We start from the raw sequence: 25,186 nt of genomic DNA, 5'->3' as shown, positions 1-25,186 counted from the left end.
TTGAGTTTCTAAAACAGATCACACTTGTAAACATGCAATATACATCACAAAAAATCAATAATTCACTTGAGTTTAATTTCATGGTCTGTCCCCAAAAAAGGATCAAATCTGCCTTGATGTTATCTTTGGGAAGAAATGAATCATATCTGTTTTTCAGTAAGGATTCTCTCTCCATTTTTTTTTGTGGGGATAAACTGGAACTGAAAAGATTTTAGCTCAGAAGTCTTTCTCTTGTCTTTAATGCACACAGAGTTTGTGTGCATGTGTCTGTGTGAGTGCACACAGCAGACAGGCAGCCAGCAGAAGTGGGAAGAAAAAATGAGCAAACGCTATTAACAGGGGCTCAGTTTCTAGTCCCAACAGACTTAACTAGCAGAAGGGGAAGCGAAGATCCGGGGGCTGGCTGCCAGAGAAGCACTGCTGAGTGTAAACACTCCAAAGCATCTCAGAATGCCCTTATCATAGGCAGCCCGAAAGCAGTTGTGCTCTGGGGCTCTGCAGCCAGAAGCAATCCTGCAAGCAAAGAGTGTTTACTGTTGATTATTAGGACAAAGGAAACTACAGCCAAGCTGACCAGAAAGACTGGAATTTCATCTCTCTCACTCTGTCTTCCCCTCTGTCGCCCACTCCTTGGGTTTCTTTCTCTGCCAGCTTTTAAAAACAGAGATTACTGGGTCAGTGACACTCATTCCTTTCATACAGCATGATCTTGTGCTCAGCCTCCCGAAGTAATGCTGCTACCTGTAAGTATCTGCTTCAAGTTTGTCGAATGCTGTGAATACTATTGTGTTTGTGCTTGTAACAGTCTTGAATGGCTTAATGAATGCCTCAGTGAGGCACTCGCTCGTTTTTGTACTTGGAGTGGCTGAAAGCTCAGTTCCATAAGAGGGAACAGGCGCTGGGTTTCGCTGGTTGTTTGTGGCTCCATGTAACTTAGTTTACACTAAGGTTTGAGTTGATACAGATTTCTAGCCTACGCTGGCTGTCTTCCACCAGCACTAATAAAACTTTATGCTTTTACGTTTTATAAAAGCTTGGAAACAGTTAGTGAGCATTCCTATATTACAACTGTCTTTTTAATAAAAACACACTGAGGGAGAGAAATGTGATACACAGCACTGAAAAAAGAAAACACATGAAATCCTTCAGTATGGAAGATTTTTTTGTTTTTTTAAATGAGTGCTTCAAAATTGTAGACTTTTATTTTGCAGCAGGTATCTGTGAGAGCTTTCACATGTTTGTTCGTATTTAGACAGCTGACTTTATTCATTTGAATTAGATGGATATTCACTGATTGTACGTACATGTAAATGTTTATGTGCTTCTGACCACACAAAGGCATGCTTGTGGTCTTTTTGTTTCTTGCTCACTTATATACACTTGTAATTAAACTCTGAAACAGCTTTTAGAGATTAGTTACTCTCACTCTGTGCTGTGCTGAGATACTTCAGCAAGTCCTGTAGGCAATCACATATAGTTTCTTGAAACAGTTACTGAAAGGGTATTTCAGAAATTACATTTTCTGCAGTTCATAGAATTGCAGAAGTTCATCATCTCAGCTCACTCAGGACTTCATGCCAAATGCATCGCTGCTGTTGGCACGTGCCCCTGTGTCTGTGGGAGGCAATGACACTGCAAAACACCTGTTGCTTGCACAGCAAAAGTGTGCACACATCTGTAGAAGTCATCTCAACTCATTTCTCTTACTTGGGTGTTATTGCTGTGGGCCTGCCAACGTTTTTGTTACAGTTCTTCTCTGGTATTTATTTTGCACGCAAACATGAGTGCGTGCACCTTGCTTAAAGAAAAAGCTGGTTTGCATTGAGGCACCTCAGAGTTTGAAAATTTCCTTCAGCATAGATCCCTGCTCTGAGAAAAGTTAGGCAAATGTTCTGACAATGAATAAAAAGCTTCTTAGGCAGTGATTTGAATTTTTAACTGGAGTTGCTCCAGGCCTTTTTCCACATCAAATTAATTTTCTGCGGTCCCTGAAGGATCTGCTGTAATAACGTTTGTGATATTAACTACAGCACAACAGAAGTGAATCTATTCATGAGGAAAAGAAATACTGACCAACTCATCAGTCTATCTAACAGTGAATTTAGAAAGCAGCATTAACATGTAGTAACAACAGCACAGTAACACAGCACTAACTGATTAGCACTACTTTAAAAGTGGAATCTGCTTGATTATAGCTGCTGAAAGGTTATACCTGCATTAAGGTAGGCTTCTCCCATTTTCTGAGGCTCTGTGGCTGTGATTGTGTCCCCTGATTAACTTCCCTTGAGCTAATGAAGGCTGTGAGGGCTACAACTGCTGCAGCAAGGGTATCCATGCACAAATTCATGGTTTCACAGCTTGCGGCATTACATCTTCACAATGATGTGACTGCCTTTTGGGCAATGGGGCAAGAGGCCTGAACAGGCTGTCTTTGGGAAGTTGCCATCCCAACTGCTATCACTAGCTGCTATCGTTGTGAACAGCATGTCAAAGAACTCTGATAGCTGGCTGTGAAGACAAACCTTTGTTAGACTCTGATTTTCTGACTAATGTCACCTCCAGTTCCCTGAAGACACTGCATCACCAGATGAGCCCACAGGCTGTAGCTGTAGCATGCAGGCATCCAGAATGCATAAAGATACGCTCTTATTAAAGAAAACTCTTCATAAAAGAAGAACTTTGTGATTTTGCAGCAACTTCCGCTCACACCACTTTGGAAACTGAAATTGATGTCTGCCATAAATCCATTCTTTTGCCCTTGGATATCTAAAAACAGGAGACTGTCTCTTTTTTGCAGAGACAGTGGATTTGGATTTTTCTCCCAGATCATAGCAGCGATTTAGATGAAAAGCTCAAACAAACCTTAAAGTTAAACATGTCTAAGGCTCAGAGAGATTAACTCTGTTTGTGGGAAAGTGTAAACCACACCATCTACCAGCTGTTAAGATTTAAGCATTCAAAAAAAATCCTCTGTGCAGCATGTGCAGACGATTGCAGCTCTTTCTCAGTAAGCAGCAGTACACCCCTGAGCGAGCTTGTCCTTGTGCAGAGTGGTCTGCGAAATCCTCTTTTACAGAAATGCAGAACTTTTTCCATTAAAATCAAGGCTCATCATTCCTGTCCACCCAAAAAAACAGACAACTACTAACAGTGTGTAAAAACATTGAAACCTCTCCCCATGGACTTTCATCCATAAAAGCTGGAGTTTGTAACCCCTCTGCCATGCTGTTGCTCTGCAATGTGAGGCACAAGGCCAGGTGTTACCACACAGAGTGTGTGGTATCCATCAGCATATACATACTGCTGTGGAGACCTGCAGTGTGTCAGTGGTACTGCATTTCATCACCACTTTTGGATAACTGTTTTGCAGAAGTATCAGATCTTGCAGCTCATGGTGCAGTGCAACAAGGTCAGTGTAGTACAGTCAGACACAGGCTCCTGTTCCTGTCTGTTGCACAGGAGGCTTTTTCTGTTCCTGTTTAGTGGGCTTTCAGGCCAGGGATGTGTTCACCCCCTGGTGGAGCTGTCCTGCCATGAGCAGAGCTCCTCTAGTGACTCATGTTTGAGATCTGGCCATAGTTTGCAAAGGCCATGAAAAAGAATGAGGCTACAGAGCTAGAAGCTGTGTGTTATCAAAAAAGCAATGAATGCAATACCCTAGTTTTTGCTTTCAGTTGACAAATTCATGACTTGAGCTGAGGCTAAGAGTTTTATCCTCGCAGGACAGAGTACAGTGCTCACTGACTAGTCCTGGGCTGCTTGTTGTGTATGTCCTGTTTCTCTTCTATCCATTGCTAGCTGCTTGCTAAAATGAAACATCTCTTGTAAATTAACATCTCTTGGGAAATTCCCTCCTTTCACCTTTCCATGGTTGCCATTATTAGAGGTGTTTTTAATAATCACTTTCAAGTTCATTTCTTTGTGGACCAGGGAAAACTATTCTTCCACCTACTTGTTGTTATAGATTGCTCTTCTGTGAGGAAGTGTAGTTCTTGTTCCCTCTCTGCAGTGCATTTGATTGTATACAAAATCAAAATAAAGGCTAATCTAGCCATTTGGTTTTACTGTTTACGCAAGTTTTCTACTAGTTTTTATCCTGTCCCATGACTGAGAATCTCCAGTATCAATCTCTCCCTCCTCTCCTTCATATTTAAATTTAATTAGTAAGTATTGTCCTGCTGCAGCAAGAGGATAACAGAGGAGCATCTGGACATGTCTGGATGTGCTTTACATCCTGCACATTTCTAATTTCATGAAGAAGGATCTATTCATTGACTGCAGTGAAACACTTGTTTCCTTACTTTCCAGAAAAAATGCAAAGGTTTTGTCCAAACAAAAAAGAAAAAAAAAGAAAAAGAAAGAAAAAAGAGTATATGGCACTAAGAAGAAAACTGCCACCTAACATTCATTAAATCAGCAAGTACCTTGTTCAGTACTTAGTTTGGCTGTGGCCTGTAATCTTTAGTTGTAGTTTGTGGAATAAAGATGTTAAATAACAAACATTTGAAGGAGGTCATGGATTAACTGCACATTCTGAAGTGGCAATCCCCCAGTTAAACATTTTAGGGTCCTTTAATTGCCATGGGCTAACTTTTAATTGCCATAATAACAGTAATCTCTGTTTCCTAGAATGTGTGCAAGGCCACTATTTGTTTTCTTTAATCTTTCCTTAAAAAAAAAAAAACAACAAAAAGCAACCAGTGGTCAATCTTGTTCATTAAAATAAATCAGGCCAACTCCCCACCCACAACAATTGTCCTCCTTTCAAGCTTTGCGAAAAATGAGGGTGATTTTGAATGCCATTCTTCAGTAAAATCTCTCAGGCAGCTGGAGGTTTTGTCACACGGAGAGAAGCTCTTGAAGTCTCATCCAAATCTCAATGATGATTTTGGATGTCATTGCTGTTCAAGTTAGCTAGTGATTACACATTTTTTTAGTTAGATTTCAGGTATTACAACTGAGAGCTGCTGGTGTTTTTTTCTGATCTCATTTTCAGTAGTTCTACATTAGTAGATGTCTCTCCACATCTACTTTGGGATTAGACTGTAACTACATGCCATTAGCTTTAATTACATTCCTCAGAATCAGACTCAGGATTTATAACTTTAAATAAGAATTGCCTGAAACTTTCATTGATATTTACATTCTTTAAAGTAAATTCTATTCAGTGGTACATCAATGTACCATTGCAGTGGTACATACATATTTTTGAAAGATTATCTAAAAGACCAGTTCTACTTTGACACAGCTGGATGGGTCCTACATAGATTTATGTTCTCTCCACAGTCTGCTGTTGGGAGAGCAACTAACATTCCATAACTTATGGATAATTTTAGGGACTTATAGTTTCCCTTTCCTTCCCTTCCTCTCTCTTCCTTTCTCCTCTGAAAGTCAGTTGTATTTGGTGAGAACACTTATGTTTGTAATTAACCATTGCAAAATGTTTCACATATGCACCAATAGCCCTAAAGGAAAATAACTTTAGTATTTGTAGAAAATGTTTAACAAATGGTATCTGAAGTTCTCTGTCACTCTCCACTAAATTGCCTCCAGTATGTTCTGTTCCTCCTTTAGCTCCTCAGAGTCACATCCATTGGCTTTCCAGAGTTTCCCTTTCTCTCTGCCTTCTCACTCAGGATCATCTGAAGAGCAGGGAGAGGGTTCCACTGATAGATGAGAAGCTTTTCAGAGCCCCCGTGCTGAGCATCCCTTGTGCCTTGGATACATCCTTAGGGTCATGTTTTGGGCCAAGAAGAATAATCATTGTCCAAATAAGTGAAGGCAGACTCCTTTTCCAGGTTCCCAACTTAGGGGTTGGTAAGTCTACATCCAATCATGCCAAAGAGGTCTCTTTATATATCACCACATCAGTGTAATTTTAGATTTGGTATCTTGGGAATCACTCTACAGTTTGGAGAACACAGTGAAGTGTTTTGCAAAAATAAAGCAGGTAATTAGCTTTGTCCCAGGGTCTAGAAAACTGTGTCATCACAGCCATACAATCACAGCGTGATTTAGGTTGTAAAAGACGCCAGACAAAAACACCAGCCTGAAAGATAACTCTTAAGACCAATGTGATATTAAGAAGCAGTCATTCTTTTACTGCGGCGCCAGATGCAAGGGGAACACCTCCACCTAAACATGTGTATCTGGCATGAAAGACCTTCAGCTTACCTACATTACTTATGTTACATATGTAAATGTTTTCCTGGACAGCACATACTTATTCAATACTTTCCCTGAAATCACTAACCTGGGGTTCTACCTCCTTGCACATGTGTGGTCTCATTGTGGTGGTGGTCCTGAGCCCTCTGGTGGTCATCTCAGTGTGTCCTTTGGATGAACTCTGATCTTTTTATCTTATTAGGGACCGAAAGTTCCTTTGTGGGATGCTCTGCTGACTGCAGCCCCAGAGGGCTATCTATTACTGGTTCTTATATTTGGAGTGGCTTTGTGCAGTGTTCTTGATATGTGGGCAGCAACCACCTACAAACAATCTATCTCCTGTTATCTAAAGTGGTCATGATGCTTCAAGACACCTGCAGTAACTCCTCACAGAGAGACTACAGGCTCTCTGGGCAATGTGCTCCATGGTGTGCTTGTTGTGTTTCTTTCCCAGTATCTGAGGTGAACATCCCTTGTTGCATATTTTGGTTGCTGCACCTTGGCCCTCTGGTATGCACCTCCAGGTTCTCTTAGATGTCTGAAAGTAGCAATAAGCTTCCCCCTAGGCCCCTACTTCAGGCTGGGCAAAGTCAGCTGTCTCAGACTCTCCTGCACTCCAGACCCTGGTCATCAGTAACCCTGCTAAGACAGATAGCAAATAGTGCAGAATACAACAACAGTGCACTGACATGACTGCTTTGCTTCTGGCACACAGCTCATCTGGTTCAGGTATTCTTGCCTTCCAGCCAGACTCTTAGAAAATCAATCAGGAAACAACTTAATCTAAAAATGCTGCACTAATCTTCCTAAAATTATGCATGAAACATCATTGTTTCATTAAGTCTCTAAATTTATCTGAAATAACATGGTGTATTTGACATTAATGCCTCAGCCTTTTGTTCTTTCTGGATGCAGAGGCAGAGGTGACACATCAAGAAACAACAGGGAAGAATCCAGCCCCACTATGGTGTGAAGGGCAGAGCAGTAGGGAGGCTGAAGGGATCTCTTGTAATTTCATTTTGCCATCCCCAGATGGAGAAAGTGAGATCATGCTTCTCAAGAACTTCAGTCAGCTGCAGAGGAAAGCAGTCCTATAAGATCACTTGCAGGAACATACGGGACAAGCATATGTGTACTGTGACAGAGGAACAATGCCTTCAGGCAAAAGCAGTTAAAGCAAGTCTGTAAGACACTGACACTATGGGACCTATTTTGTGGTAGGGAATGTCTTACACTTTCACTGTGGAATTGGACAAAGTGCTTGTGGCTCCTCTGGGAGCCTTTCTGCTCTCAGTGTTTGGTGCAAGGTAAGAAAAGGAACCACTGCCTGTGCCTGAGGTTGGTATCTGCACTCAGTCTTGGGTTTTATAGTGGGTGCCAGAATTTAGACTGACTTTCCCCAGGATCAAGCTGTGGATGTCAACCATTAACTCCAAGAACTTGCTGGGCAGGTCATGCCTTGGATCCATGCTGCTGAACACGCTTTGAGTCAAGCATTCTCCATCTTCTCATGTCTCAGACGGCTGCCTCTGAACAAGCTTTGAGCCAGGCATTGTTCCCACTTCTCACACCACCCACTGGTGCAAAGCTTGTTATCACTGTCCCATGGTGGTTTCAAGAAAAAAAAGCATTAAGGGGAATGAGGGAAGAAGGGAAAGATACATGTTAAAATCACACAAAAGCAAAGGAACAAAATAAGTGTTGCCAATGTACATAACAGGACTCACCTTACCCATGGATCACCTGGAGGCTAGGAAAAGTAATCTAACACCTATGCCAACTTTCAGACTCCTTGGGAAATTTGAGCCGGGTTATTTGCCTCAACATGTGCCAGACTTTCATATACAATATAATTACAAGCAATAAACACATTAGCATTAGGATTAAGAAGATCAGAGCAGAGTGAACCACAGAATTAAAAACTCCTCTTGCTGCTGGTGACCATCCAAGGAGTGTTTCCCGACAGTGGTGTTCTCCATCCTTCTTCACCCTTTCCAGGACATGGTGTATCTCTTCTGTATCATGGTTAGCAGTAACCAAAGTTTTGGGTTTTTTTGTCCATTATCTTGGATGTGTTCTAGCAGTTGGTACAGATTGTCATGTTGCAATAATTTCTTCACCAAAGCAAGATTCATTCCAACTGGGGCAGGTGGCAAATTGTGGATTAATGTGTGATTGGACCACAACAACTGATATGACATAACTGGAACTGAATAATTAAAATCACATCCCATAATGTTGGTAAGGTTACAAACACATACAGACAAATAAAGTTACAAACATACAAACACAGACATTTGAATGATTGTTTGTATCTATAATAATATCACCTATGAGTATAAAATTATAAGAGGTTCTCATACACACACATCCTTTTGATGAGCACTATTTCAGAGTTATCATTGGGATACCTCTAAAAATGCCAAATATTTTGCTCAGTGTCAAGACAAATGTCTTGAGTCTTGATGGTATTACTCTCACAAATAAATCCTTGTTGTTCCTATACAGCACATGAACTAACATCAATGGTTTGCCATTTGTTTCCATTTTGTTGGGCCCATACTCAGTGTTCTAACAGGTAAAGTATAACCCCATTGTGATTCAGAGCCACTGCAATGATTGGGTATACGGTACATACCAAAGCACTGTGCATTGTTAGGACAAAAGCTGTGGCAAAGATATTAACAGGATCATAAATAAAATTAACTAGATGACACTAAGATTGAAATTCTTTCAAATTTGTTAACATTGACCCAAATCACTGTTGGCACTCAGTCGAGTTAGAGAGCTCTCACAGTTTCTTGTAGCATCAGAACAGTTCTCCAAATAGTTCTGCTTTATTGTGTTCAACATACATCTTATATACCATTCACTTATGAGAAAGAAATTTTTCCTGTCCCTCTAATCAATTAATTGGCCTAGCTTCTCCCAAACAACAGTGATAAAGGATGAAATGTTTCTTAAGTGTGATAAGATTAACAATGCATACAAACTGAACCTCCTGTTTACCATTAAACTCAAACAGATCCCATTTGCTCTCTGTCTTACACTCCAGACTCCCAAGGTTTCACAGTAACAGGGTCTATCAAGGAGTCTGATAAACTCTTTGGTGACTCACTCACAGTTACATCTTCCCTCATAACATTGACCCAAATCACCTTTCAAATTTCAGTGTGTTAAGTGTTTCTTTTTACCATCTACAACTAAGAGCTAGGAATACATTTTGAGTTATGGCGAGCGCATCTACAATTAACTGGTGGTCTTTCATATTAATTCTTTCATTCTTTCCCATGGAGATAATACATTAGAAAAGAATTGCTGATTGGTTCCCAGTGCTGGCAGGGAAGACTGCAGGTGTGTTTCAATATACGTAGATCACTTGTTCATCTGACACCCTACTTTTATTCTTTGTCCTGCATCTTCCCAGGGTACTATCCAGTACTATCCTGGCCTCATTCATTTCCTGAATATATTTCATCACTTTGCTTAACCATGGTTGAAAGGGTTAAGCCTCTGTTAAGATTAGAATTCAGTCCCATACACTCAGTATGCCCAATATGTGCACAGGACTGTGACCAGCCAGTGAATGTGATAGGGTCAGCATAAGCAATTACAAATATTAATCTGAAGAAGATGCCTGTCTAAAACAGTGACATTAATGATACCACAGGGATCCCAGAGAAAGGAGCAGGGTGAGAAGGGAATATGTGAGGAACAGCAACAGGATCAGCACTCGTTAGTATCTGGAAAGCAAAAGAGAGAACTTCCCAGTTCCAGAGGAACCAAGGTTAGAGAAAGCATAACTGGAAAAGAAAACATCAACGACAATAATTCCTGGTCCCAACTGAACCAAAGTTGGAAAGTGGGTGAAATCCAGGTGGTTAATTTTGTACATTTTTTCCTTGATCATCTCGAGCCTTCCAGATGTATTTGTTAAGAGGCTATTTGAGGTTAAAGGGACAGGATCAATGTGCAGCAAATCAATCAACATCCGTTGTCCCGGGGAGTAATCATCCCAGTAAGCAGCTCTTTGAGTAAGGGAGCACAGGGCACAGCGGTTGCCAGTGGTGAAAAGTCCCCAATAACGCTCTGATTCCTTTTCAATCAACAGGATCTGTTCTCCCCCTGTTAGTGGCACTTTCCACACATACTCTGTCTCTGATTTCCTAGGGGTGCGACCAAAATCTTTCTTTAATTTGGCCACCTTGGTAACAGAGTAGGTGACTTCCTCAATACTAACATCAGAATACCCACCTTCATTCTCTTCATATGCATGCCCAATTTCTATCAGAGGGCAGAGAAGGGTCACCAGGTTTTCTGATTGTCTATTTGGGCTCTCACATTTTCCAGATTTTCTCCTGGATAAAAGTCACTACCTGGGGAACTAGCATTAATCTCCCTCTCATTTACCAATTGTTCTCTAAGAGCTTGCTGAAGGAGGACTTTCAAATGTTCTTCTTTTTCTGACTGTCCCCTAAGATCTTCTACTTGGTCCTACAGGTGTGTAGCCAACTCCTGCAAGGACTGAACAATATGGGTTTCTGCTGTGTGCTGTTTGTTGTGGATTTCTACGGCAGCAGTGAGAGCAGTTCTTAGAACTGCACAAATGATTGATTTTCCCTTTTCCTCCCTCATACGAGTTTGCTTGTGGAGCAATATGATCTGCGACTCCCTCTAAGTTGGGCCAATTATTCTGTGCCCACTCCAACTCCACGGGGGAGGGTTTGGCACCATGCTTTTCTAAGAGGTCGAGGAGTGGATTCCTGCCCTCATTCCCTCCCCCCCCCCCCCCCCCCCCCCCCCCCCCCCCTTTTTTTTTTTTGACAAATGTGGAACAATCTCTTTGGGGGGAAATTATCAATAACTCAACGCTTTGCTCCTAGTATCCCCAAAGGGTACACACATATTCTAGAAACCTCAAAAGTGGAGTGATCTCCTCGGGGGAAAACACGTAAAATCAACAAATCAACAACTTGCTCCTCACACCCCTGAAGGGTCCACACGAACTCTCTTCTACAATAAGGCAGTTGCTACTACCACCTGGACACATCTGGGCTAACCTTGAGATACAGGGTTGAGTAGCTTAGGCAAATATGCAATAGGTTTTCTTTCGTCTCCCTATTCTTGTGTTAGAACTCCTAAAGCAGCTTCTTCACTTACAGTTACAAAAAGGTGAAATGGTTTCTTTAAGGCATGCAGTTCTAACACAGGTGCTGTGAATAAGTCCTGTTTCAATACTTCCACTAATTCTTTTCCCTTCTTTGTCTATTATAATACATTGGGTTCTCCCTCTGATAGTTTTAGATAAAATCTCTTTGGTGTTTTTTGTTTTTTTGTTTTTTTTTTGTACATATGCTTCTACTCGTAATTTACAGTATCCAATTAGACCTAGAAGCTTGCACAACTCCCTCCTTGTCCTGGGCAGAGGAGGCTGCACATTACCCTGAATTCTTTCAGAATTAATTCTCCATTTCCTTTCAGAAATTAAATGCCCAGAGTATTTGACTTTTTTTTCCAATGCTGCAGTTTATTTTCAAACACCCCTAGCCCATGTTTCCCAAGAAATCCAGAAGCTTACTTGTAGTCTCTTTTACTTTGATAGGCTCCTCTGTTCCACAAATCAGCAAATCATCCACATACTGTAACAGCTTTACCCCCCTCTTCAACCTGAAACTTTTCCAAAACTTTCTCCAGCAGTTAATTAGTTAAAATAAATATAAAATATAAAATAATATAATATATAAAAATAATATAATACATTATAATATAATATATGTATATAAATAATATAATAAATAAAATACAATAAAAAGAAATAAAGTAGGTGATTCCCTGAATACTTGGGGTAAAACAATCCACCTATATTGCTACTTCTGTCCCAGTTCTGGGTCCTCTCATTCAAGGGCAAAAAGATCTCAACTGTCTGAGTTTAAAATGCAGGTCTAGAAAGCATCTTTTAAGTCTGTTGCATTAAACCATTTATGTTTGTGAGAGATCTGACTCATTAAAGTATAGGGGTCAGGAACCAGAGGGTTTCATTTGAGAATTATTTCATTAATTTTTCTTAGATCTTGTACCAGTCAATAGGTGCCATCTGCCTTCTGTAATGGCAAAATTGAAGTGTTATAGAGTGACATACGGAGTCCCAGAAGACCATTCTTAACCAATGTTTGTACTACAGGTTTTAGACCCATTATCCTTTCTAAGGGTAATCTAAGGTTTCTAAAGGTATGGGATATTGTCGCTGTTTCACAGCTTCACTCCCTCCTTGGGCAGTTATTTTTTCTTTAAGGGAGTAATTGTGAGTCCACCTGTGGTTTTCTTCCCCTGCCCACACCTTTGGATTCATTTCTTTTTCACCAGCAGCTGTTAACAAGATCTTTGACACTTTTATACCTGTTCCACAAGTATTCAACTGCAATCAAATTGAACTATTAAATCTCTCCCCTGTGAATTGGTTCCTGCTTCTGGCACATATAACAATTACCCTGTGGCTATTTTATCTTCTCATGTTCATTCAATAGTCTCATAAAGTGAACCAACATTCTTGATCCCTCCACCCCTATTATTCTGAAGGTGTTTCCAGTTAAATTAAGTCCCAATATTTTATAAGCTAAAGATGACCAAGAATTGATCAAACTGTTCTGCTAATCCAGTAAGATCTTTCACTCAAGATTTCATTTCCTTTTTAAAATTTCTCACCTCTCCACTAGTAAGTAGAAGGGAGTTTACATATCCTGTATCTTCTGATAACACTGGAACTTCACTAAGAGGATACATGGAAGTATTAGTGGGGTTAATTGAGTTAGATTTAGCAAAAGGAGAATTTATAATGTCCTTTTTGCATTGTTTCTATATTTTCTCAAGCTGGCAGAACTTTTTCTTTTCAATATTAGCACTAATCACAGAGCTCGATTCGGGTGGGCTGTCAAGGGGCTGATCCGAGCCAATATCCTCTGCTCTGTCAGCTGTCTCTGGCCTCCCTCCTGTAGTTACAGGACTTGACTCAAGGCCAGGATGTAAGGGGGGGGGGAAACACCATTTCGTAGAGGAATGCGAGTGAGTTTAATCCTAGGGAGAAGTACAGGGAGTAAACAGCTTAAAGGATCCCATCTGGAGTTTCTCTGTTCTTCCTTATCTACACAATTTTGTCTAGCCGTGATTAACTGCTGTACTCCCTAAATATAACAAGAAGCATATGCGGACTCCTCCTCCAAAGCAAAACAAAACAGTAAAATAATAGAGTACTTTTACTTTTAAGTGCATGTTTGAAGCCTGACAAATGCACTCCTCCTCAGACCCGTATTTTGGCTAAAATACTGATTCCCTATAATCGGCTCTTTAGGTAATACAATAATACAATTCCTAATCATTTTCTGTTTATCCTTAACCCTGGTTTTTGAGTTTCTCTTCCAATTTTTCAACATATTTCCTAAAGGACTTATAGCGGGCACTCCTCCAGGGGCCCTCTCTCTGTCCCCCACCTTGGAACTTATTCCCCATTTCTCTCAGCAAATTGGTTGTGCTACTACAGGAGATGCTCTTCTGCAGCATTGCACACACCAATTCTCAGTTCTAGGAAATGATGTGGATTGTCAAGCAACCCTTTTGCAAGACAATTCCATACAACCTAAGACCAGACCTCGACCTCCAAGGCAGTACTTAATCACACTTGATTGTTCTTACTTTGGTCTGTGCACAGAATTGCCAGGAATTATAAGGGCTATCACACATCACCGCAGTGCCCACTGTCCGTCCCTTTCCCCCAGCTGTTCACAGATCTTGCCTCTTAAAAACATCCTCAGGTCCGCAGCCGGTTCCACGCTGAACCACCGCTGCCAACTCACAGGATTGCAGAAACAAGAGCGAGGTGCACTGCCCTGTGCTGTAGAAGCACAGGCTCAGAGCAGGAGACATTGTTCCTGGATTTCAGCACCAAATTGTGAGAAACATGCTCAAGATCAAAAATTTCCAATCAGGCAAAGATATCTGTGAAGGGCATTTTATTCATTACTGCAATAATGGGCACACCCCCCTACTGGCAGGGGAGAAATGGCACAACTAGTCAGTGAAAGTTATCGTACACTACATACAGAAATACTGGAAATTTCCACTGCAAAAACACAATCTACCTCTTACACCTTCTGGCTAGAATTGTGAATTTTTCTTCAGATTGATCTGGCTGCATAACTTCAGGGCAAAATGGAAATATTTTTAGATAAAAACCAAAAAAAGAAGAGTAAAGGTTTGGGATCCAAATTATGTAGTCAACACACATCTAACTTTCAGCGTATGTTAGTTGCAAAGACTTCAGTCTTAAATCAGGGCTGAAATGAATGGATGTCTCTCGTGTTACTTTAAGAAGCTGATAATTTTGATCAAATTCCTAAGTGTTGTTCAGTGAAATGTAGGACTGGTCCGATAAGTACATGCCACTGCAGACCATTCACAGGTCATTCTGCAGTAATCAGTAAAGAGAACACTTTTATGTGGACATTAATGGAGGAAATAAAGAGAGATACATGCATTTTTTTCTTTTAAATCATTTTCACGTATTTTCACTATTGATAGGGTCACGGTTATATAATGTAATTAAGTAGTCAAAATACTAAAAATCTGTCAGAACTTGAAGGAATTCTTGGAATTTTTAAGGATTTAATCAGACTTAATTAAATCAATGTTGTTTCATATTCTTTGGGCCATAGATTCAGTTTAGAGAGCTGTAATAAAGATTCAGCAGTGCTCATTCAACAATAAAATATCTACTTTTTTTTTTTTTTTTTAAACTTATAAACATGAAAAATAAGATTAATCTCAGCTTCAGGTATCATATCATAGAATCATAGAATGCCATGTAGCAATTGTCACTGTAGAAGGAAAAATAGAGAGGTACAGTGAATGTGTTCTAAACTAAAGGTTAAATGCCTCCTCCCTCTCCATCTCCCACCATTAAATGGCAAAATGATAAGGTATTAAACAAAAGACCACACTGCCTCTATTTTACCTTCAGCTACATTGAATCCAAATGAATGCTCCCTTCTGTACTTCGAAATTACTCAGATACTCATACTCTTTTATTAAAATGCTATTTAGCTTAGCTAAAGTGGTCCAGCAGCAAAAATGTCCCATAGCAGGGGGTCTCATGCAGCAAATGATTCTATGTGCTGAGGTGCCTGAAATCCATACTGAGAGCTGATCTGTTGAGATAGAAAGACTCATCGGTACAAAGCTAATTTTCAGAGCACATGCATTCTTAATAATTGTCTTCAAAGGTAAAGTTCATTTGCTTGTTGAAATAAACAACAATTATAAAGCAACAATAAGGAAGTGTGTTTGTTTGTTTTCAACAGACGTTCAATACCTTATATCATTTCTCCCTCTCTGTTTATTTTTAGGATTTACAGACATTAAAAGTGGTGTGAGAGAACATTCGCCATTTTCTCAGGCTTGACCAATGAATTTTATAAAAACTTGAGGATATTTTGAAAGGCGTCTGTTCAAACTGCAGTTAAAAGGTGCATCCTAATAGAAAACGTGGTACGTTTTTACCTGTGACTGACGTTTTGGTCCTCCATTATACGGTGAGCGTTTGCTGGAGAGGGAGGAGAAGACTCCTTTTGTCAAGAACTTTTCCTCTAGCAGAAAAGAGCTGGCGTAGCCTCACAATATGAAGCCCTTTGTGAAAACCTGGTTGTTGCTATTGCTGTCTGTTCTCCTAAGAGTTGTCTGCTCCTCTTTTATAAGTGTCAACCTTGGCATTAAAGTGATGAAAGGACAGTCTGTTTTCCTGTCAGAAGATGACCTCAAGTTTTCCATCCCCAGAGAGAAGGATGTGTGCAAAGTCGAAGTTGTGAGAAACGAGCCAATAACGCAAAGGGTTGGGAAGCTAACCCCACAGGTATTTGGGCCCTGTTTTGCTGTTCTGAATATTGCTTTACATAATTCTTTTTGGGTACTGCTTAAAACACACAAATCTGAATGTTCTGTGTGAATAAGATTAACTTTTTTTTTTTACTAAAAGTAGCCAGTTGACAGAGAATAGCACTCCTGAAATAAAAAAAAAGCTGAGTTAAATACCACAGATGCATGAAAATGATTTTGGTCAGAGCTTTCTTTCACAAATGTAGAATGGGCATTTCAAAACTTTGGGTTAGGAGACATCTCTCACAGTCTCACAGTTGCCTGTTTTTCTACCACTGCAGTATCCACTGTCCCTTGGGTAATGCATAGCCAGCTAGAGCATTCTGCATTTCAGTCACACAGCCACTACCTTGGAAACAATTAGGAAAAAACCATCACATACAATAAGCACATTGTGTACAGTATTATTTACTCTGCTCTGCAACTGCCAAATTGCTAACACGTGGCAAATTGATTTTAAAAAATTGTTATTTTTAAAATTTTGAGCTTGTAGGAATGATGAAATGTATTTTATACGTCACTGTTCTGCTACTCATTTGCTCAAAAAATCTCCCCATCGAAGTCTTTGGAAGAAGGAATTAGAAATAACTGACAAGAAAATGTAACGGTAGAAATACAAGATTAATGATTTTAAAATGAACCATAACCCAACAGCTTTTGTCTATGTTTGAAAAGTTTTGTTAAGCATACACTTCCACAAATTGGCATATGTCTAGTTTTTCACTTCCTCTCAGGCTTCTGGTGGTCTTTGCAAGGCCAATGCAGAAACACCAGTCTCAGGTTTTTCAAAGCTTCTGGCCTGCTTGTCGGCTATTTCTTTTTTGCACCATTTTGCACCATGAGGCAAACCAGCCAAAGTAAAGGCAAACTTTCTATCCCAAGGAAAGCAGCAGGCATTGAGCAGAGAGCGTGTTTTCTCCTCCAGAGCCTGGCCCCAGGAGGTACAGGGCCTCTGCTGGGAATCTTCCCCAGAGCTTCTGTAAGCTCAGGGTTCTTTATCTCCCTCCACTTCTCTGGTCCAGTCTGATCCACTAGAAGAAAAGGAGAAACTTACATGCCTCTTTGCCTAGAACACTTTTGTATGCAGGGCAGTTAACTGTGTGGTTGAATTTGCTTTCAATTTCTGCCTCAGCCACTAATGTGCAGTAGGACCTAGGTACTTTGAAAAAGCCACTTCTACTCTGTAACCTAGCATGCTTTAAGCACAGTCAGCATTTTCTAGAGGCACCAGGAGATATGTACGCATCACAACTTACTTTCTGGTATACCTACGGTCCTTGTCTTTCTCTGCTCTCAGACTAATCTCCTTCAAATGTCTGTTCTGTCATGGTCCCAGTCTGAGAATGCACAGCTGAGTCTCTGCGTGTGCAGAGGTCTCTAACCTCTTGGAGGCTGTGCGTGTACCTCACCTGAAACGGTAAGCATTTCTGGGCAGGCGAAGGTGGGGTACCAGGCTGGTGGTGTGGGATGTCTCCCCTCTATATGTCCTGTCCTGAGTCCTAGGAAAAGTTAGGAAAAGTGCCTTCTCCCCTCTGCATCCTCTTGGAGGTAGGACCACTGCAATATGCTTCCAACTCAGCTTATCTACAGTCCTATTCTCCAGGTAGGAAAGAACAAAACAACTTTTAAAAGATGAGGGCTTCTCGTTTTTTATGACACATTTGGATGTGCTGCCTAAACCTTAACCATTCCTGAAAGAGTTTGCCAGAGTTTGGCCATCCTGTTGCCACTCATGCTCCTTCTATCAGGAAATAATGCATCCAGAAAGTATCCCTGATCAGATCTGTTTTACTGTCATTAAACTGAGTAATGCACTAGGAATGTGTGACAATGTAATTATAATTTGTAATTTAAAAGCAGTTGAACTGGAAAAAAACAAAGCGTGGTGGTAACTGGGAGAAGATTCAGATCTCCTTTGTTGTACCCACTGAGTTTATAGACAATTAGAGCTGGCTGTTCATATAAAAGGAAAATATATTAGGAAATATAAAACAGATGTTTCTTTTTTGCAAAGCAGATTGAGTCTTATACACATATAAGATAATCAATCAGTGTTAACAGACTTTTGTGGAAAGGTCTTTCATTTTCTACCCCCTTGTTGACAATTAAGTGGTGAAAATAATGATGTCTTGTAAATAAAGAAATCAATTATCTGATATGAGTAACCAGCTCCTCTGTTGTAGGCAGTCTCCTCTGATACGAACAGGAGTTGTATCATTGGAGGAATATCTGATTGCCATGTGCAAGTCAAGCCTTCAAGTCAGACAGTCTTACAGACCTCGAGGCTCTACACTGATTTACACCAGTGATGTTACTGAACTGCAGGAAGCTATAATATGAGCAGCTTTTCTCTATAATTTGTATTTTTGTTTAACTTGACCACTCGACACCTCTGACTTCTTATCTTTTTTCACATAATGTCACTTAGGACTATCTAACTCATTACTTACCTCTCACTTTCATGCTTTTTTATCTTGCACAAAGAAAAAGAGGCAAAAGAAAAAACAAGAAAACACATATTGTTTCCCAAGTTCTGGAAATAATGAATGTCTCTGCGATTTGGAAACAACCACAACATAGTCAGAACCTTCACCATATGTGAATCAGATTTTCATGAGCTGTTCTTGTCCTCTTTTTCTAAGCAATTCCAACAAATAAAAAAACCAACTGTGCCTTCTGTGGTGCAATATTACGGATTGGCCCGAGGTTATTTTAACCAATTGAAACAGAGTGGTAAATTCATGTATATGTATCTGATAATAAACTAATTAATTACTTACTGGAAAAAAATGACTTTGCATGACGTACTTTTTGATAAACAATAAACCAGGCAGCACCTTTTGAAATCACATGAAATATAGAAAAATTATCACATATCTTGAGACTCTGAGAATAACTTTAGTGGAAATGTAACAAGAAGAGATGATAAACCCTAATTTCTAAATTAACTATTAATGTGCAATTAACAGACATGTATCTTGGCTGTTTCATGGATTCATGAAGAATGTAAGAACTACTGGCCTTTGTTTCTATCTAGCTACTGCATAGAATTAGAACTTGCATGTTTCTATACTGAATAAATAATCATAAGGTTACTTCATTTTTACATTGAAATACAGAGCATCTAATAATTTCTCCATTTATCACAATTTCAGTTAACGTTTTAGAATCTCACCAGAATGCCCTTTCCATTTTACCATTCCCCAAAGTGGCTGGGAAGACGTAGCTAATGAAAGCAAGCCACATTTTTAAGAGAACCTTGGTAGTATGAAATTATCTCTATTTTCTGCAAAGAGTTGCTGTTTGTCTGACAACTGCATCTGCTGTTAATTCTCATTAGTTTGGCCTCATCAGAAGTATTAGTGAATGCTAAACAGATTTTATTTTAGTCCATGGAAGAACTAATCACATGTGAATACTGCCCTTAAAAACTGAATCAAAACCAAATTTAACTTCACCAGGAATCACATGAGAAATGTAGTGATTAACTTCTTTTTTCTTGCTGACAATAACATGCTCTTTCTGCAAATACAAAATATGAGCATCCTTTGCCTATGAACAAGCTGTACAGTGGTCAGGCAAGTTTTCAAAATCTTATTCATACCAGGTGTGGCATAAGAATTAATCTCTTTTAAATTAGTTAGTGCACATTTGATGTGAACTTCTGGTTGCTTTTATGTCACAGGATTAGACTGGGTGTTGGTATGGTACAGAGAAACATCATCTGATCCAGCAAAGGGCTGCAAGTACAAAGTCAGTGTTCCAAAAACATCCGATGTAGCAAAGTTTTCAAAAGAAAAATTTCACAGACTCTAAGTATTCCAATTATAGTGGCCAATCCAATAATAGGATTTACTGTATAATCAAGCTACAGTCACAAGCAATTTTAAAAGCAATTTAACTCAATACAATTCTGCAGGAACTGCTGGCAGTTCAGACCAATTGAAAACAGTTCTTGTTCTGAAAACAGATGCATCCACACATCCACAGTCTGTGATAACAGAGAAGTGAGAGCTCAAACTGATTACTAAGTTAGAGGAGAGAGGAGGGAAGTGGTGGCAAGAAACAATCATCTTGGTATGCCTTTCTTATGGCAGAGTGCCAGCATCCCCAGTTACTGTGCTTGTTCTGGCTTTCTTTGAGAGACCAAAGAATGGGTGAATAAACAGAAGATTAAAGATTTCCCCAGGCCAACAGCCAGAGAGAAGTGAAGCTGTGAAGTTAGCTTCCTCAATAGCATTGTACTTGTCTATTCTTTCTCTTGCATAGGTTTTTGACTGTCACTTTCACCTTAATGAAGTCAAGTATACCCACAACGGTTGTCCGATTTTAGACGCAGACACAGTCATGCTTAGGCTGTACAGGTAAGCAACACCGGGTCATCATACTTTGTTGTCACAATGCAGCACTCTCAGGAAGAGCAAGCAGACCATTTTTCATGGGAAAAACAGGTTCTCTTGTACCTGAGGTAACTATATAGATTCAGCTGCAGCAGCTGCAAAGAACAACCAACCAACCATCTATTTACAGGCACATTATTTGCAGTGCATTTCAGATACGCAAAAATGTGAATGTGAGAATGTGTTTGTTATTACCAGGCTTGTTCATTACAGAAAACCAGTGATTTTTCTGACTGCTATTGAAAGAGGTAGCAGTACTTGAGAGCACAGCAATATTCTGTTTTTACTGCTAACAGGGACGTGTGTCCCTGAGTATACACAATAAATAACCTATTCCTTTTCAAAATCTGTTTACAAGTAGAAAGAGGTGAGCAGCTGTGTCTCATGGCCTCTGGAGATCTGGGGTCTGAGTGCACAAGAGAGAAAAGGCTTCCAGTAATTTTGTTAGAAAGTGAAGTTAACATCAAATTTACAAAGAGCATCAGAAAGGGGATGAAGTGCAATTATTTTTTTCTTATTACCCGTAGGTTTACAGAAAATGAAACATTTGTAGAAACATTCACCCTCCACGTACAGTTACTTGAGCCAGACTGTAACATCATCAAAATGCGCTCCCGAGCTTTGGAGGTGCCTGAATACTACGGTCTGTCCAGGGCAATTGACAAGAACATCCTCACTTTTGACTACAACAGGAAGATGAATTTGGAATGCACCATTTCCATAGCTTCTTCAGAAACCAACCTCCCTGCTCATGGCCAGCTCATGCTGGAGGACATGCAGCAGAAACACCTTCGAGGGGATCAACCACAGAGCTTCCTCCTTGGCCCTAGTATGATGTTCTTTAGTTGTTTGTATTAGCAGGTTCAAAGAGTCCTGGCAGATTAAGTCTGCTGTTTGCTCCAGACATGCTGGGTAAGAGTGGGTCATGTGAAGTTTAATGAACAGCTTGAGCTGTCTTGCAAACTGAAAGGATCATGATGTCTGTGTGGGGCAAAATTCAGTTCACTGATGGTCGGTAATTCCCAAACAGGAATCTGGTTTTTAGCTCCTAGATCTGTGGATCAATGTGATGACTCTGGCAATGCCAAAACCTTGTACAAAGAGCACCGGGAACTGTTGGAGGTAGCACTCCCCCAAGAACCAAGGGAAGCTGGAGCAGAAAGATCTCAGTTAAGAACAAAAGCCTGTAGGAAAAGTTAGGATGGGAAAGGAGTCCTAACTGCCATCACACTGGCTTTTTGTCAGGCTTAGTTCAGCCCTAAGAAGAGGCTTCCCACACTGGTTTCTGCTCAGTTAACTGTTTCCTTATGGTTTCTGTTCTATTACAGAGCACAGCCCAGGCCAGCAGTGCAGAAACGGGAGCTGTGTGTTGGGACTGAGAGTCATCCATAACACAAAAATGAGCTGTGAAGAGTTTCTGAGGAAGGGCATTCGGTATCAGCACCTTGACCCTCGCTCACCAGATATTGATTATATTCCAGTGAGGCTGGATCTCACAGATAGCAGAAGCAAAACTCTGCACAAGGTAGAATCTTATGCAACCTTACAATGTTCGATTGTCTTCCTGATTAAAAAAAAAAAAAGAAAAAAAGAAAAAAAGAAATTTGTTGCTCCCTTTCATCTTTAAGATAGGTAGTGGGTCTTTGTGGGTGTTTCATTGTTGTTGCTGCCAGCTGGAGAGATTAAATGCATTATGACAGTATGCTACAGAGATGCAACTCTGGATGTTTACTGGTAGTCTTAAGTAGTTTAGACTGGGAGAAAAAATTAACCCTGGCATTATTCCACATCTTTATAGAGCATGAACTACACTGACTTCAACATACATAGTAATTAATAATCTAAGAGCTGTGTGAACATATTCAGTTAATAATAATTAATGGCTCATGTACATGCTTCTGTCAAGTAAAATTATTCATGAAACTCGCATCAAATTAGGCATGTTGTTTCAGCCCAGAATTAAGAACACTAATAAAAACGAGTGAACCTGGAAGACCTTTCCTGAGATCAAAATAATTTACTCTGGGCATTTTTTTTCAATAAGATGTTTAAGTTCTTCTATAATATATCACTTTAACAAGTGTCCCAATTATGAATGTGAAGGTAATGAAAATTGAACTTAGTTTGCTTCACTCCGTCCTTTTAGTTCTCCTTTTTCTCTTTGTTGTAGACTGAGTATGCGTGGCTCCCTGTTCAGATTAAAAGTGCTACGCCCAATCAAATACCCAAAGCTGTTCCAATGACAAAGTTCATCTTGGAAGTAGACCAATTTATTTTAACTCCCATTACAACCACAACGGTTGATGCTGAAGACAAGGAAACTCCAAAGTCCCTGCTGGTGTTCAACATTACAAAGCCACCTCTGCAAGGCTTCATTACTCACCTATCAGACCACACAAAGCCTGTTGGTTCCTTCACATGGAAAGATCTCAGTGAAACACTCATTGCTTATCAGCCTCCAAACAACAGCCACACAGAGAAGAGGAATTATGAGGTAAGAGTGTGATTCCTGAACATTCTCTGTTTTTCTTCTCAAGATTCTATAAGCTGTAAATAAACACTTATTTTTTTTTCCTTTTTTTTTTTTTTTTTCCAGAAAAAATAAATATTGTTTCTCTAACTGTATGCAATGCAGGGTCTAAGACAGTATCTTTTACCACATTCAGCTATTACTGATATCAGCTTACCTGTCTAATGCAAACCAGGTCTTTGCTCACAACTAAAGTAATTTCTTTGAACTCAAAGACTTCTAACCCTTCAATGAGTGAATATCAAAACAGTATTTTTCAGATCTTCTTGTTCATCTTCTTGTTCATCTGCTGCTCTTCTTATAATTATTATTTCTATTATCCCTTTTTAATGAAGGGAATAGAAGCATCATTCTTCTTTTAGACACACTCCAGAGCCTTTGGTAGGGCAAGCTATTCTTTTTCCACTTCTGTTTCATGCCTATGCGACAGTAGTGAACTCTGTGCTCTTTAGACACATACCTAAAGCCACAGAAGGCAGACAAAGGTCAAGACTGCCACTGGATCTCGTAGCCTGCTGCAGCAGCGGTGGTGTAAGGGCAGCATGAAGGGGTCCCTAGTAGTTCCTGCTAGGATGATTAAAACTATGTCACTAACTCTGAAAATTTGATAGAAACAGTGAGAGTAGGCTGGTGCAGATCTGTGGTAAGTAAGTAACTAGACACTGCCAAAGTAAGTAAGGCCAAGTTTGCAGAAACACATTTATATTTTATGTGGAAGAACAGAGCATCACTTCTACCTTTTCCACGTTTGTTGTAAGTGATGTTTGTCGCTCTGAGTCTGATCTGCCACAGAGTGCTGAAAGTGAATGTCTCCCACCTCAGGGACAGTGTTGCTTTACTTTTTAAGTAATCAAAACATTTTGTGGAATTCAATAGTGTGCCAGCAGAAACCATAAAATAAGAAAAATAAGTGGCAACCATAAAAAACAGGGATGGGAGGAAGAGAAATCAGTTGAAGGAGAATATAAATACACTGAAATTAAATCAGATGAGATAATTAAGAAATAACCCAAACAAAACAGAACAGTTGATACTAAAGCAATGAAACTGTCTAAAGAAACATGAAATCAGAGGAGGATAATCCAGAGAAAGGGTAAACTGGAAAGCAAAGCAGACGCAATACAATTTGGCATCTCTTGCTGATAGAACTTGCCTTTTTTAACCTCAGCTGTCAGAGGAGCTGCCTTTTTGCTGTTTCCTTAATGTGAGGAACTGTCATCCTACCAAACTCTGCTCTCTGAGCACATCTTCACCACTCTGCTTTTGGAATTCACTGCAGATTTAAGAATTTCTAGGCCAATGAACAGTTTGACAGATATATTTAAATATATAGATATAAAATTTTAAAATCTGTTTCTCTGTGCCAGTCCATAATTTTCCTTCCAATTTTTTTTAGTCTGATAGATGTTAAAAAGCGGGAAAAGTCCTATTCCTTTATTACTGATATTAAAAAGTCTTATGTTAATTGCTGTGTTGATTGTGTCCCAATCTACAGTTAAAATTGATTGCTACACATTGCAAATCACCCTTCCCATCTTTTGCTGGGAAGAACATTGAAGTCAAGATCAAGTACAGAATCTCAAATACTTTATAAGCTAAATCAAGTTTCTTTCTTTAACTTATTATCTGATGTTAAAATCTCCTAGGATTTCTCTCTCAGATAAGAACCCACTGCATGGGTTCTGAGGTATATTTATTTTTTCAGGCTCTTTTTACCAATAAGTTCTTTGTTTCCTTATATTATAGCTGGAGGTTGAGGTTCACGACTTCTACTTTGAGAGGAGTTTACCAATCATAGTGCAACTTTCTATTAGAACAGCAGATACAAATGCTCCTCGGGTTTCATGGAATACAGGTGAGATCTCTGTTCCTCAGTTTATTCTGCTACAGAATTTATCATACTTTGGACATCGGAAATCTTGACAGAGCTATAAAATTCAATTCTATGTCTGGAGTTTAAGGATCACTAAGTGAAAAGAATGCAAATCTATCTTTTTCTCTACTTGTTTTTTGGGGGGAGAAATGTAGAAACTCAAATGCTTTAATTGAAATGAAAAATAAAGAAGTAGTTACAAAAAAAAAAAAAAAAGAAGAAGAAAAGAAAGAAAGAAAAGAAAAGAGAAGAGAAGAGAAGAGAAGAGAAGAGAAGAGAAGAGAAGAGAAGAGAAGA

General features: G+C 39.6%; 1 protein-coding gene across 1 annotated transcript in view; it reads left to right on the top strand.

The window, feature by feature from the left end:
• The first annotated feature begins 485 nt into the window (after window positions 1-485).
• The window catches only part of FREM1 (FRAS1 related extracellular matrix 1), a 73,088-nt gene continuing 48,387 nt past the window's right edge, over window positions 486-25,186 (top strand). Inside the window, exons 1-7 of the mRNA XM_042877502.1 lie at window positions 486-743; window positions 15,561-16,063; window positions 20,356-20,450; window positions 21,014-21,315; window positions 21,815-22,011; window positions 22,657-22,980; window positions 24,763-24,871. Coding sequence (XP_042733436.1) covers window positions 15,833-16,063; window positions 20,356-20,450; window positions 21,014-21,315; window positions 21,815-22,011; window positions 22,657-22,980; window positions 24,763-24,871 — 1,258 coding nt within the window. The 5' untranslated portion in view covers window positions 486-743; window positions 15,561-15,832. The remainder of the gene's footprint in view (window positions 744-15,560; window positions 16,064-20,355; window positions 20,451-21,013; window positions 21,316-21,814; window positions 22,012-22,656; window positions 22,981-24,762; window positions 24,872-25,186) is intronic.

Source organism: Lagopus leucura, unplaced genomic scaffold (genome assembly GCF_019238085.1).
Source record: "Lagopus leucura isolate 7727_CA_CO unplaced genomic scaffold, USGS_WTPT01 Super-Scaffold_100018, whole genome shotgun sequence".
Lineage (NCBI taxonomy): Eukaryota > Metazoa > Chordata > Aves > Galliformes > Phasianidae > Lagopus > Lagopus leucura.
The sequence above is the reverse complement of the archived record's forward strand: the minus strand, read 5'-3'. Positions and strand labels throughout refer to the sequence as shown.